This window comes from Hemicordylus capensis, chromosome 1 (genome assembly GCF_027244095.1).
Source record: "Hemicordylus capensis ecotype Gifberg chromosome 1, rHemCap1.1.pri, whole genome shotgun sequence".
Lineage (NCBI taxonomy): Eukaryota > Metazoa > Chordata > Lepidosauria > Squamata > Cordylidae > Hemicordylus > Hemicordylus capensis.
In genome coordinates this window covers 187,699,344-187,712,820 of record NC_069657.1, presented here as the reverse complement: position 1 = coordinate 187,712,820, position 13,477 = coordinate 187,699,344, and the positions used below count along the sequence as shown (strand labels likewise).

Genomic DNA, 13,477 nt, shown 5'->3' with positions numbered 1-13,477 from the left:
TTTTCTTGGAAGCAAGCCCAACTGGTTTCAGACTTTCCAACTAAACATGCTAAAGATCATAGCTTTGGACAAGATAGATAAATTTTAAGCAAAATCATTTGGAAGCAAAACTTCACCAAAACTGCTAACAGACTTTAAATTGCCAGAGTGTAAGGAAGTATTTTGAGACACACTGAGGTCACTCTCATGACCAGCCCTACCTGAGTGTTAGCTCAGGTAGGGCTGGTCATGAAAACCACTGGGCTTGGTCCCAGTCCCAATCCCGTGAGCAATCCATGTGAACAGCCTTACTGGGTAAACACTACAAGTCCCCAAAGTCCAACAAAGCTCCTCAACTGGGTAACCCAGTTCTTCTGCTCTAGAAAGAGCAGAAGGTTCCAAGTTCCCTCCCTGGCATCTCCAAGATAAGACTAAGAGAGAGATTCCTGCCTGCAACCTTGGAAAAGCCACTGCCAGACTGTGAAGACAATACTGAGCTAGATAAACCAATGGTCTGACTCAGTATATGGCAGCTTCCTATGTAGTGATAGCCACCAGCTTGGATGGCTTTAAAAAGGGTTTAGACAAATTCATGGATGACAGGTCTATCAATGGCTACTAGTCTGGTGGTTATAGGCCACCTCCAGTCACAGAGGAACAATGCCTCTCAATACCAGTTGCAGGTGAGCAACAGCAAGAGAGAGGGCATGTCCTCACCTCTTGCTTCTGGGCTTTCCAGAGGCATCTGGTGGGCCAGTGCATGAAACAGGATGCTGAACCTGATAGGCCTTGGGCCTGATCCACTGAGGATGTTCTTATTTTATGTTCTTATGTAACAGTCATAGCTTTTCTTTATTTTAAACTTTAATCTCTAATCCAGTCAATTAACTGTTGGGATTTTGACATTTTGCCTGATGATAATAATTTGCACCTTCACAGAAAGACCATCAAAACAAACAGAAAGTGCCACGAAATGTCCAAAAACTACTATTGGATCATCACACTGGATACAATATAAAGATCATTGTTATGCATTTGATATGGCATTTTACAATTTCTCAGTCTATAGTGCGAAAGAAGCTAAAGAAGTCTGCAAGAAGCTTGGTATGTCTAGATTATGTATCATGTTATTTCTTATAGGGTCCATACATTCCTTTAGAAAATTTTCCCCGATATTTGTGGCAATAACAGCCAAGACCCTTAAAAAGGCCCAAGAATTGTTAATTCTGAGCATCATTTTGGATAAGGGGGTAATTATCTCAGTATTATTCTAGAACATGTCAATTATTTCCAAAAATATTTTAGAAAGTTTAAAGTAGAAATCGGTCTACAGGTTTTACTGTTTTGACCACTAATGTTTTCCCCAATAGATTCTTCTGCAACACTTTTGACTATCAAGGATGAAGAGGAAAATAAGTTTGTGATCAAACATTTAAGAGAACATTACTTCATAACTGGAAGAGTATGGCTTGGAATGCATTCTCAAGGTAAGGAGGAACTATGAAATAAATGTAATACTGTGAGCACCAAAGGCATGAAATGCAATCTAAGTAAAGTCCACTGAGATCAGTTAGACTCAACTATGTCCTTAAGTCCCACTAATTTCAATGAGCCTGAACTTCATTTGGAATGGGTCTGTTGAGAGTTACCAAGCATCACAAATGATGTACTTTTTAAACTGATCAAATTCAAATAGGATTCATATGGATATATATTTAATACATTTGTAATGGTTTAAATCAAAGCTCTAAAAAACAATTAGAATCCAATGAGAGCCCAATATTGGGCAGATTATTTCAAATCAATATGTTAATGTTGAACTCCTCACCTCTTTAGTTCCTGGCCATAGGCAGGTCTAGAAAGTCTATCCTAACCACAGTTGTCCTCCTCCTCTGATCTAGCCTCATCCCTGCTAGTTAACAGCCAAGGCCCTTGCACACTCCCACAAGCCAATTGCAGCTAGAACCCCTTGGAATGAAAGCAGCTCAGCCAATGACAGCCAGAGGCCCTTCTTGCTTCTCTTCTCATTGTAGAACTAATTCTTATGAATGTGATTTAATTTTACACATCTCAATTTCTAATCAGTTCCATTTCAAAACTTTATGGAAGCTAGCAATCTGAAACAACAACTTAACTCAAGGAGGAATTAAAATCAGGCACGCAAACTAGTCATGGGTAGCTGCATTGCTTTGCAGCTAAATTTAGCTGCAGAGACATCAATGGTGGTGTCCCCCCCGCCATACCTAAGAGGGTGCCCTGTGCTGGCAAGCAGAGCAGGCAGCTGTGCCCTGTGCTGCCAACCTCACCTGTGAAATCCAGATGAACAGTTTGTACTGAGACCAGTTGGCAGCAGCATCTCTGTCTACCACTTGGTTGTCCTCGTATTGCATTTCTATGAATCTGGCCTGTCCCAGCATTAGCTGGAAAGTCTCCAGTGGGGAAAGCTTCCTGTTGCTGCTCTGCTTATATTATCCCCTAGCAGCTACAGGCCAAAATGGTTTTCCCCCCATGGTGCAGTGCCAGTGGGAGCGCCACAATCTGCAACTTCCTTTCTCAGAACATGCATTTGGCTTGGCACAGAGTGATTCTTTCTGAAATAATCCAAAGAGTTAGGAGTGTCTCTGTGTTCATAAACTGGGTGTGGTTCCTGCTTGTATGGCCTCATGTCGACCTTTCTAATGATGGCAACAAAATTCTGAAGTTCTAGGGCAGCCATTCATATACAGTCTTTTTTTAAACTTGTTCTTGTCATTGAATGTGACCCATTGATAGTGAACTCAAACAGGACAGAGTCAGCATTCACAATACCAGAACTGACTTTTTGAATGTTGAACAGTCATTAAGAGCTAGCGTTGTCTTTTCAGGATCTGAATAAACAGCGATTTGTCCTTTATAGGGAATAGCATCCAACTAAGATGTGCACATGTAGAATGTTTCTGTTTCCATTTCTGCAAGGAAGGGAAGGAGCAATTTTTGCCAGTCCCCACCTTCCCTCTGCAGTCCTTTACTTATGCTTGCTGAAACCATGTCCCTGAATGTTTTGCAGCCTTCAGGGGCATATTTTCAGGAGGCACAGGGGCTTTAGAGGGAACGGCAGATCGGTATAAATTACTCCTTCCCCTGCCCCCATGCGAGAGCAGAAGCATTTCACTCATGAATCTCTTACTCTGGATGCTACCCATAATCCATAATAATTACAGCACATTTTTAAAAATAAACTAAGGCAGACATTATTGTGTCTTTTATTCATAGCTCAGTCCTCAAACTGGCTTGATGGCTCAGAAGTCAAATATACCAACTGGGCAAAGGGAAACGCCAGTGGTGAATGCAGTGTTTTGTTTTCCACAAATGGAACATGGTCCCAAACTGACTGCACACAAGTTCAAAGCAGAGTTGTTTGCAAAGCTCCTCAAGGTATGTGTGACCTTGTTTAATGAACGATACTCTTTTAAATAGTGTAAAGGTACATCATTATGTTAGCAGGTTTCATTGATCATCTCTCCCCAGGAGTAGGGATGTGCACGGACCTGGTAGTGGCCAGTTCGACAGCGGGAGGGGGTACCTTTTAAGGAGCAGGGAGGGTGCTCTTACCCCCTCTGCTGATTTCCCCCCACCAGCACTGTGTTTAAAAACAGTTGTTCATGCACACTGGACACACATTGGGGCAGCAAGGAGTTATGCTGCTGCCTCTCAGGACTGTTTTTAACACTAGCAGGGGAAACGCGGCGAGGGGGGTGTTAGAGCACCTTCTCTGCTCCTTAAAGGTAACGCCACCCCACCCCCGTCGAACTAGCCAAACCACCAGTCCTTCGAACCGGTTCGGAGGTCCGTAACAGGGCCTCTAAACTGGTTCTTACACATCCCTACCCAGGAGCAGATCTGCAGGAGATGAGGATGTGATAGACATTGGGCTCAGCGGAGAGCCCTCTTCCCTCCCTGTCTCTGTAGTGGGCTGTCAGGCACACATGCCCAGCTGCATATTTCATGCACTGCACCAGCCCTCGCCTATAACATTGTAGGGCCCTGGGAAAGGAAAGGGAGCTTTGGATGCACATAAGGAAGGTGCACACAGGCCTCCTGTTGCAAGTGAGGTCTGGCCCGCAACAGTGCTCATGCAGCTAGGTGCAAGAGAGAATAGAAGATTGTTCCATTGCGGCCAGCAACAGTCCCCTCCTCTGCATGCTGCTATTCCTGTGGAAGGTTTAATTGTCCTTTTTGTTCTAGATTTGTTTCATGCTGACAGTATTAGTTATGAAACTTCCTAACTAATGAATTACAGTAGAGGGATCGAAATATGAACTGCTAACAATTCGGTGCTTTGACAGCGCTAGCATTTAAATGGACAATATTGGAATGGACAAACGTAACCAGAATCTGTAGCGAATTATTATATGTCCCATGACGTGACATCTTAGGAAACAGAGAAATGCTTTAGGTCTCCGTGGGCTGCTCTCCGCATTACATGAGGCCCAATTTAAAAATAATGCTGGGCATGTAAAAGAAACTTAACCAGGTTGGGTTTCACACAGCTGCCATCACATTTAAAGCTCTAATAATGTGTCCATCATTATTAGTCTAGGACAGCATGTGCCCAAGCTTTGGAAACCTGGAGCACTTAATGTTAGATGCAGAGGGGCTGTGGACCCGGTTAAGATGTGAAGCTGATCACTTGGAAGCCACATGCATAAATTCCTTCTGCACCCCAGTATCACTTTTAAATGTGACCTTATGAAGACATTTCTGTCAGGCAAAATGGGCAAGTCTCTTGGGTGACAGGGAGGCTGGTAGTCTGGTGCAAGGAAGTGTCTTGTGCCCTTCTTCAGCGATCGGTTTCCCAGACTGAAACATGATTAGCAGACCTAGAAGTCTTTATATCAGCCAGTGACATTAGACTGCCCTTCTAGGGACACCTGACTTGCGTGGCAAGAAGGAGGATGGTGTGCTGTGTGAATATCCCAGCCTATATTCCCCATCTCTGATCAGCAACTCTGGTTCTGCAGGGAGTCCATGTCTGATTTGTAGAGACTGACAGTTTCAAAGCACAATCAGATGTATCATGTAATGTGAGAGATATGTTTCTCAGTATGTAGAAGGCCAGTTGCATGACCCTGTTCCCGTATAGATACAACTTTTTGTTTGTGATATCTATTCATACATATAATGTATAAACACACTGGTCCATATTCTGTACAGCAGTAGGTGGGTGGGAGAAGTGCTGAACACTCACAAAGAGCCTTAAGCTTCCTTGAAGAGATGGTGTTTTGTGCAGGTGAGGAGAGGAGAGGGTGATTTTTCACTCTCTTCTCTTGCTGAAAAATATTTTTATGCCTCTAGAAATCTGTTCCTGATGGCTGTGCAGCTCTCTGGGACATATTTCTGGAAGCAGAAAAGTGTTTGCTCTCACTCAGCTGCGCAAGCCTTCTCCACAGGGACTCTCAATGCTCTTTGTAAGCATGTAGCTCTTTTCCTGCTCAACTACTGCTGAACAGAATGTGGGCCACTATGCTTGTTCACGGTGGGTGGACTGAAACAGTTCACTCTGAAGGAATAAGCATAGCTTCAGGCAAAACTGGATTGCCCATACATACCTCTGCTCATCTGTGAGGTCCATGAAGGAAAGAAGAACTTCTCCACTCTACAGAAATCTTTCCTTTCCCCAAATAATTTGGGGTTCCCTGTGCTTCTACAGACATTGACAGAGCTGAAAGGGAATAGGGATGTGCAAACCAGTTCGAACTCTAACCAGTTAAAATTTGAACCAGGGTGGTTCGATGGTTCGAATTCGAACCAAACCAGCCATCAATTTCGAGCAGCAGGTTCGAATTAGAACCAAACTGGGAGTGGTTCGATTCAAACTAGTTTGAACTGGTTTGAACTGGTTTAGACCTGCAAAAATGAGTGGGGTAGTAGCTGGCACCCAGGGGTACCTACCTTCCAAACCCCAAAGCAATCGGACACTCGTACGGTTTTTTTAATGAATTTTTGAAATGTATTTTTATTTTTCTCTCCTAGGGTATAATGGGACCCGAACCAGCCCATTATTCCCTATTGTGGAACACCCATGGATGCCAACAACCACCCAAACCCCAAAGCAATCAGACACTCCTATGATATTTTATGAATATTTAAAATATTTTAATTATTTTTCTCATAGGATATAATGGGACCCAAACCAGCCCATATCCCCTATTGTGGAGCACCTAGGGGCACAGAAGTGGGGTGGGTGGTAGACACCCAGGGGTGCCTACCACCCACAAAGCCCCAAGGCAATCGGGCACTCCTCTGATTATTGGTGAATTTTAAAATTATTTTGGAATTCCTCATAGGGTATAATGAGGATTGCAGCAAATGTATAGCTTCACGTCGGGGGGGGGAGGGGTGTTCTAGAGTGGAGTGTGGTGGGTGGTAGTTCCCAAGGTGGGCAAGGAAGCTATCAGAATTATTTGAAAGGAATTGGGCAAAAAGCTGATTTTTAAGTGATTTTTGAAGTTTACGAGTCTTTAAGGTTTTTCTCCATAAAGAAGCATGGAGGTGTCAGCAAATGTATAGCTTCACGTTGGGGGCAAAGGGGTAGCCTAGAGCAGAGTGTGGTGGGTGGTAGTGCCCAAGGAGGGCAAGGAAGCTATCAGAATTATTTGAAAGGAATTGGGCAAAGGGCTGATTTTTAAGTGATTTTTGAAGTTTATGTGTCTTTAAGGTTAGCAATGAGAGTGGATTCATGGTTTGTCATTGAAAACCTTGTATGCTACCAAAGAATCTACATTCAGAACACTTCAGGGGGGGGAACTCAGTACCCCATGGGTTAGCAACCTATGGGGGTGGTTAGCACCCTCTGTTCACTACACCACCATTCACTCTGGGCCACCCCAGCACCCCACAAGTGGCTTTAAGGTTTTTCTCCATAGGGAAGAATGGAGGTTTCTGCAGCCCCATAACTGCACTTGTAGGGTGCTGGGGTGGACCAGAGCGAGGGTGCCAACCACCCGCATGAGTTGCTAACCCATGGGGTACTGGGTTTTGTTTTTTCTGAAGTGTTCTGAGTGTAGATTCTTTGGTAGCATATAAGGTTTTCAATGACAAACCATGAATCCACTTTCATTGCTAACCTTAAAGACACATAAACTTCAAAAATCACTTAAAAATCAGCCCTTTGCCCAATTCCTTTCAAATAATTCTGATAGCTTCCTTGCCCACCTTGGGAACTACCACCCACCACACTCCACTCTAGAACACCCCTCCCCCCCGACGTGAAGCTATACATTTGCTGCAATCCTCATTATACCCTATAAGGAATTCCAAAATAATTTTAAAATTCACCAATAATCAGAGGAGTGTCTGATTGCCTTGGAGCTTTGTGGGTGGTAGGCACCACTGGGTGTCTACCACCCACCCCACTTTTGTATCCCTAGGTACTCCACAATAGAGGACATGGGCTGGTGCGGGTCCCATTATACCCTATGAGAAAAATAATTGAAAATATTTCAAATATTCATTAAAAACCATAGAGGTGTCTTATTGCTTCAGGGTTTGGGTGGTTGTTGGCACCCATGGGTGCTCCACAATAGGGAATAATGGGCTGGTTTGAGTTCTATTATACCCCATGAGAAAAAATAAAAATAATTTTCAAAAATTCATAAAAAATTGTACAAGTGTCCGATTGCTTTGGGGTTTTGGTGGCAGGTACCCCTGGGTGCCAGCTACCACCCTACCAATTTTTGTAGGTCCAAACTGGTTCGAACCAGTTCAAAACAGTTCGAATTCAAACCGAACCAGGGAGAGGTTCGAGCAGAACCAAAATCGAACCACCCCCTCCTGGTTCGAACTCGAACCAAACCGGGCAAACCGGTTTTGTGCACATCCCTAAAAGAGAATGCCTGTCTTTCCTCACTGTGGTGTCCACTTCAAATTCTCAAGAGACTTTTTCTGCTGAAAGCACAGGGATGGGGAAGAATGATTCATGTGAGCCCTGGTATTCAGTAGTCTTGTATTGCAGCCTCTGCATTGAATATACAGCTTCTAGTTGAGCTACTCTGGATTGTTACATGCTTACTTCTGTTTTTGTTTTCCCTTTACAGTCTCTAATCATACAGGAGGGGCAATAGCTTTTGCTGTTTTTATTATCCTGGCTCTGCTTGCCGGCTTGGTATTCTACATGTATAAAAAGAAACGGCTGCTGTGGGGTGGCTTCTCCTCAGTACGCTACGAGCGGGGGATGTATGAAGATGAAACGGATAGCATGTTTACCAGAGATAGTGACTGAAAAACTAGTCCCACGGGTTGGATTTAAATCTCTGGAATGGGTTGTGTTGGCATCTTCTCACAGGTTTCATTTTGGCAAACCTTTGATGAATGCATGATAGAGGAGGTACATTCTGACCTCTGGATACATTATCCATGTTAGTTAATTGGAAACCTTTTATTGACAGCAACCTTTTCCCACACTTAATTGTGAAATGTCTCTAATCAACAGTTTCAACTCCAATCAAACTTTGCACTTTTCATGGTCTTAAGATTTGCACATGCATTGAGGTAAGATGTATGTCCTATTGGGACAAGCTGCATCTACCCATATGAAGTACAAGATAGTAAATGCCTAGAGGAATCATTTTGAAATTAACTTATTGACCACAAAATATATAACAGCCTTAATATATAATGTAAAGTGCCTACTTAATTTTGCTCAATAACTATTGATTACTAAGTTTGAAAAACTCATCTTTTGAAATGTGGCCTTTCGATAAAAGCTCCAGAGGTTGTCACACTGCAGCTGTTCAAAGACAGAATTCTGCTTTGAGTTCAGTTATGTTTGTTATTCTTCAACAAAGCATGACTTCTCATCCACCCCCACCCCAGTTAAAATAGGAACAAAATAGCAAAAGAAAGTACTTGACTGCATTTTTCTGTTGTTGTTGTTTAGTAAGCCCTGCACTCTCAACCATGGACATAAATGGGAGCAGCCAAACTGAGATCAAGGGCTAACTGCAAGCATAAGATTTCCCTAGAGTAAACATTCTGTAGTGACTAGAAACTTTCTGTTGCGTTTTGAGAGTGCTTGATATTAGTGCTCATTTTTATTCCTTCTGCTGTGCTTATGCACTCCAAGAGTACTTGATTTTTAAAAAATGTATTAATATTTTAAATTCATTGCTTGAAATCTAAAGACACACACACACATATGTATATATACAGGGAGAAGGAGAGAGAAATGGTGTAGGCCCAAACATTGCCATGCCCTTACTGAGGCTTCTGTCATTTTATTCTTCTGAGTGCAGCTCCTTGCACACTCCATGGGACTGGGTGACTTTTTTCCACCATGGCACTACAGATTTATTTTTCTAAGGATGTCTGTAGTGGCATGGAGAACCATGTAGATAGCTTCTGCATACGAACCGCTCACTTACACAGAGCAATTCAAAGGAGCCTTTTTACAGTGGCCATAAAATCAAGCAGGCCCTTAGCAAGCTGTGAGAGTGTAGTTGTAGAGTACTTATATGAAGTGTGTCTCTTTAGTAAGACAACGTAAAGAAGAAGCTTTGTTCTTACAGTATCTCATTAATCTAGTGAAAATACATCAGGGAAATATTTAACCCATTGTTCTTATACTACTACTGACATTTCCAAAGGAAGGCTATCAAAGATAACAGTAAACTAATGATTGGTTTATTGCTAACATGGCTCTTTTAAAAGGTGGAGTATGTGTATATTTTGAACTCTAACAATAATTTTTTTTTAAAAACTACCTTGAAATGCAGCTTGTTGCCCTGTTGTTAAGCTCAGGGGCTTCCAGACTCCCGTGCAAGTATGAGCTTACCATTGCATACATGAGAGGCAATGTTCTCCATGCACAGGCCTTGCACATGTGGGACTCTGAATTATTGCTCAGTGACCAAGGACATGTGCTCCATTTTGCCATAGGTAGCAAAACAAACAAACAAAAATCAGTCCAGTTATGTTTCCTTCTCTGTGGAAACATGGCCTTTTTCAAACCTGTGGAATATGGCGATATATGCACCAGTAAACCTTTTTCCATGTGTTCAATAGCTCTTTCCCCATGTGTTCAATAGCTGACATCAGTTTTCTGCTGCAAAATTCCTCTCTTGGGGCCCTTCTGCATGCTCATTTAAACATGCCACACTTGCATTTTTGCCACTGACACTTTTTGCCTCGTGTGACTAGCAGCAAAAATACAGTAACCCGTTTGCACATAGTAAGGGAGGAGTTAGGTTGCTGTGAGGGCAGCTGTGTAACTGCTGGGCCCCTTTAAAAGAAACAGCTGACTACACATGTGTTCTCAGTCGTGAGTCATGCAATGAGGGAATGACCATCTTCCAAAGGATATTTTTTTTAAAATGAAAACTAAAGCTTCACAAAATGGAACAGGCATAGCTACTTACTACTTATGCTTCAAAAAATATCCAGTGATGCCCATTACACTTCCGCGGTAGTATTGTACACAACAATCTCAGTGATGAATATGTTAGTTAGTCTTGCAGTTTCCAAGCCTTGCTCTGTGAGTACTTGGACATTGTGATAGCCTTAAGGGACTACAGGGCAACAAATGAGGAACTGGACATTTACTGTGTAAAACTGATTGTGCAGAAGGGCCCTTAACGTGCCTGTTATGACTAGCACAGGAATAGTTGTTGAATCAGAGTGACTGGCATGTATATACAGTATCCACAGTTCAGAGAAAATGCACTTTGTCTTTGTTGAAAGCCTAATTTAAAGAAATAAAGTGTCCTTATTGTAGTCCTAAATAAGATGGGGAAATGTAGTTTGTTGTTGTTGTTTTTTAAATGTGCATTTTATAAGAGCCTATTTCTGACTGGGCCGTAATAAAAAGATGCCTGCTGAATAAAGGGTTGATGTTTTGACGACAAAGTCAGTCACTTGCTAAGTGGCAGAGATGGGGGGGGGCTGCACTAACTCCCCTCCACCTTCACCCACACAGGTAGCTGGAACTGGAAAAGAAGCCTGCTTGACTGTACATGCACAAGCTTGATACTGCAAAGATTACCACATACACAACTCTTAAGTACAAGATGCTGAGGTTTAACCCATGTAGCACTCTTCAGCATTTGCAGTAATCACCAGGGTTTCATATAATGTTCTAAATAAGTGTGCTCAACATTACTGATTTTATGGCTATTTGCACTCATGGGTTTCTTTTGATGTGAATCTACAAACAGAAAGTTTATTTTAAATATTACCAGGGCTGTTCAGTTATGCAGCGTATAAGTAGATATGCACAAAATGTCCCAGTGTTTCTATAAAGTGTCTCTTTTTATAATAATATAAAATATATACATTTTGAAAAGTTGTGTTCTTTTTCCCCCTTGGATGTGTTTATAAATATTGTCTGAATAAATGCAAACATTTTAATGTATCTAATTACCTCTATTATTTTGAGTTCATGGTTAAAGGTACTGGTGGTCACACTCTTAGAAAATAGTAGTTTCTAAAGTTTCAAGAACAGTTAAATCAGATTTCTAAGTGTGAGAATGGCTCAGTTCTGTTCTTCAAAACATTTTTGTACTCAGTGTTTTTAAAAAACATATTAAAATGTCTATGAATAAAATAGAGCTTTAAAAGTCATATATTCTGCTACATTTTTAGGAGACGAGGACAGCATTAAACAGGTTACAAAGAGAGATTAAAAAATCAAAAACAATTACTTGAATAGCATGGACACTGCTCACAGTGTCCTGGTTTTCCTCTGCTTTAGAGATTGTCAGCACTGCCTGTCCTGACATCACTGATAATCACACAGGACGGTGCACCTGGGCTGAGTCCAGTCCACCTGCTCTTCCTTTTCCTGCCTAACTGGGGGGAAGTTGTGCAACCAGAACTGAGCACTCATCATCTGGGAGGTGGTGCATGCCTGCATGTCCCATCTCCAGGTCCGGGATGTAGCTCTCTCCTCTCTCTCCTCATTCCTTTTCCACACAAAACATCAGGGTGCTTCAAAAGCAGAAACTCCTTTCCGCTTCCAGATTCCACTTGCTTAGATTGGGGCAGTTGTTTACAGAAAATGCTTATATGTGGGGAAAGGATCAAGGAGTACCAGACTGGTTTTTGTAGATACGAAATGCAGCAGCTGGGAAATTTCCATATGTGACCAGATGTAAATTTGAGATGTATCTGTGCATTTTGGAATAAATAGAAGTTATTTATTTTAACTTTACATTAATAAATCTATACAAAATGTTTTGAATAAAAATTTTGTTTGATCATTTTGTACTTTTGATTGATTGATTGATTGATTTAGTGCCATCAAGTCGGTGTCAACTCTTAGAGACCACAAAGATAAATTCTCTCCAGGATGATCTGACTTCTTTAAAGGTCTCTCAGTGGTGCATTCATTGCTCAGTGGAGCACTCATTGCAAGTTTCTAAAGAGTGCAGTGAATACCTTTTGTTCATATCTAAATGTTATTTCCCTAGAAGTGGACCAGATTGTTCCTGCTTGTCTCACTTTCTCCCCTTCCAGAATCAATCAGACAGCTTTATTAATGGTGGCATTTCATAAAAGCAAACACTACTGTTCATGTTTTCCCTTCCTTTGAAAAATACAAGGGAGGCTAGTTCTGGAAAGCAGTGGGAATCTGAGCTGCCTAACTTTATTTTGTTTATTTGATTTATTTGATTCGATTTCTATACCTCCCTTCCAAAAATGGCTCAGGGCTGTTTACATAGAGAAATAATAAATAAATAAGATGGCTCCCTGTCCCCAAAGGGCTCACAATCTAAAAGAAACGTAAGATAGACACCAGCAACAATCACTGGAAGTACTGTGCTGGGGGTGGAGAGGGCCAGTTACTCTCCCCCTGCTAAATAAAGAGAATCGCCACGTTAACAGGTGCCTCTTTGCCAAGTCACTTGCAGGTAAGGATGCAAAGAAGTCCACCTAAGCAACCTGCGTCCTCTTATCATTCATCATTTGTCATACTTAAAGTGAGGCGGCCAAATGAGAATCTCTTACTTTAGGGTCACACTCTAGTCCATAGTTTCCCAACATGTAATACTTGAACCTCTAGAGCAGGGATTCTCAACGTGTGGGTCCCCAGATGTAATTGGACTTCAACTCCCATAATTCCCAACCAAAGGCCACTGGGGTTGGGGATTATGGGAGTTGAAGTCCAGTAACATCTGGGGACCCACACACTGAGAATCCCTGCTCTAGAGGTACACAAGGCACATGCAAGGGATACAGGTCAAGGGGGAAAGAAGCTCGGTGAGGAGGATGGAGAGAAGAATACCTGCTTGCCATTACTGCCTAGAATTACTCTCTCTCTCATGCATGTGCCTTCTTTTCCCATCTTTCTTACCCCTTCCTCCTCTCAAACAGTGGCAAAAAAAGGTTGGTGTGCTGCACAATACACACCACCAATCATTTGGTGTGCCACAGGTTGCATGGTCCTGGCTTCAGCCTCCTAACTTGGGCCAACACCACCTCTAGCCCAAAATGTCCACCCTTGGTGTAAAAGGAGGCAACCCTA

General features: G+C 42.2%; 1 protein-coding gene across 3 annotated transcripts in view; it reads left to right on the top strand.

Annotated features, from left to right (window-relative positions):
* The window catches only part of LY75 (lymphocyte antigen 75), a 126,792-nt gene extending 114,580 nt beyond the window's left edge, over positions 1–12,212 (top strand). For all 3 annotated transcript variants that reach the window (XM_053260658.1, XM_053260677.1, XM_053260668.1), the window contains 4 exons: positions 919–1,083; positions 1,350–1,466; positions 3,232–3,393; positions 8,055–12,212. In XM_053260658.1, the coding sequence (XP_053116633.1) occupies positions 919–1,083; positions 1,350–1,466; positions 3,232–3,393; positions 8,055–8,239 (629 nt within the window). In that variant the 3' untranslated portion in view covers positions 8,240–12,212. The remainder of the gene's footprint in view (positions 1–918; positions 1,084–1,349; positions 1,467–3,231; positions 3,394–8,054) is intronic.
* Positions 12,213–13,477: the final 1,265 nt, after the last annotated feature.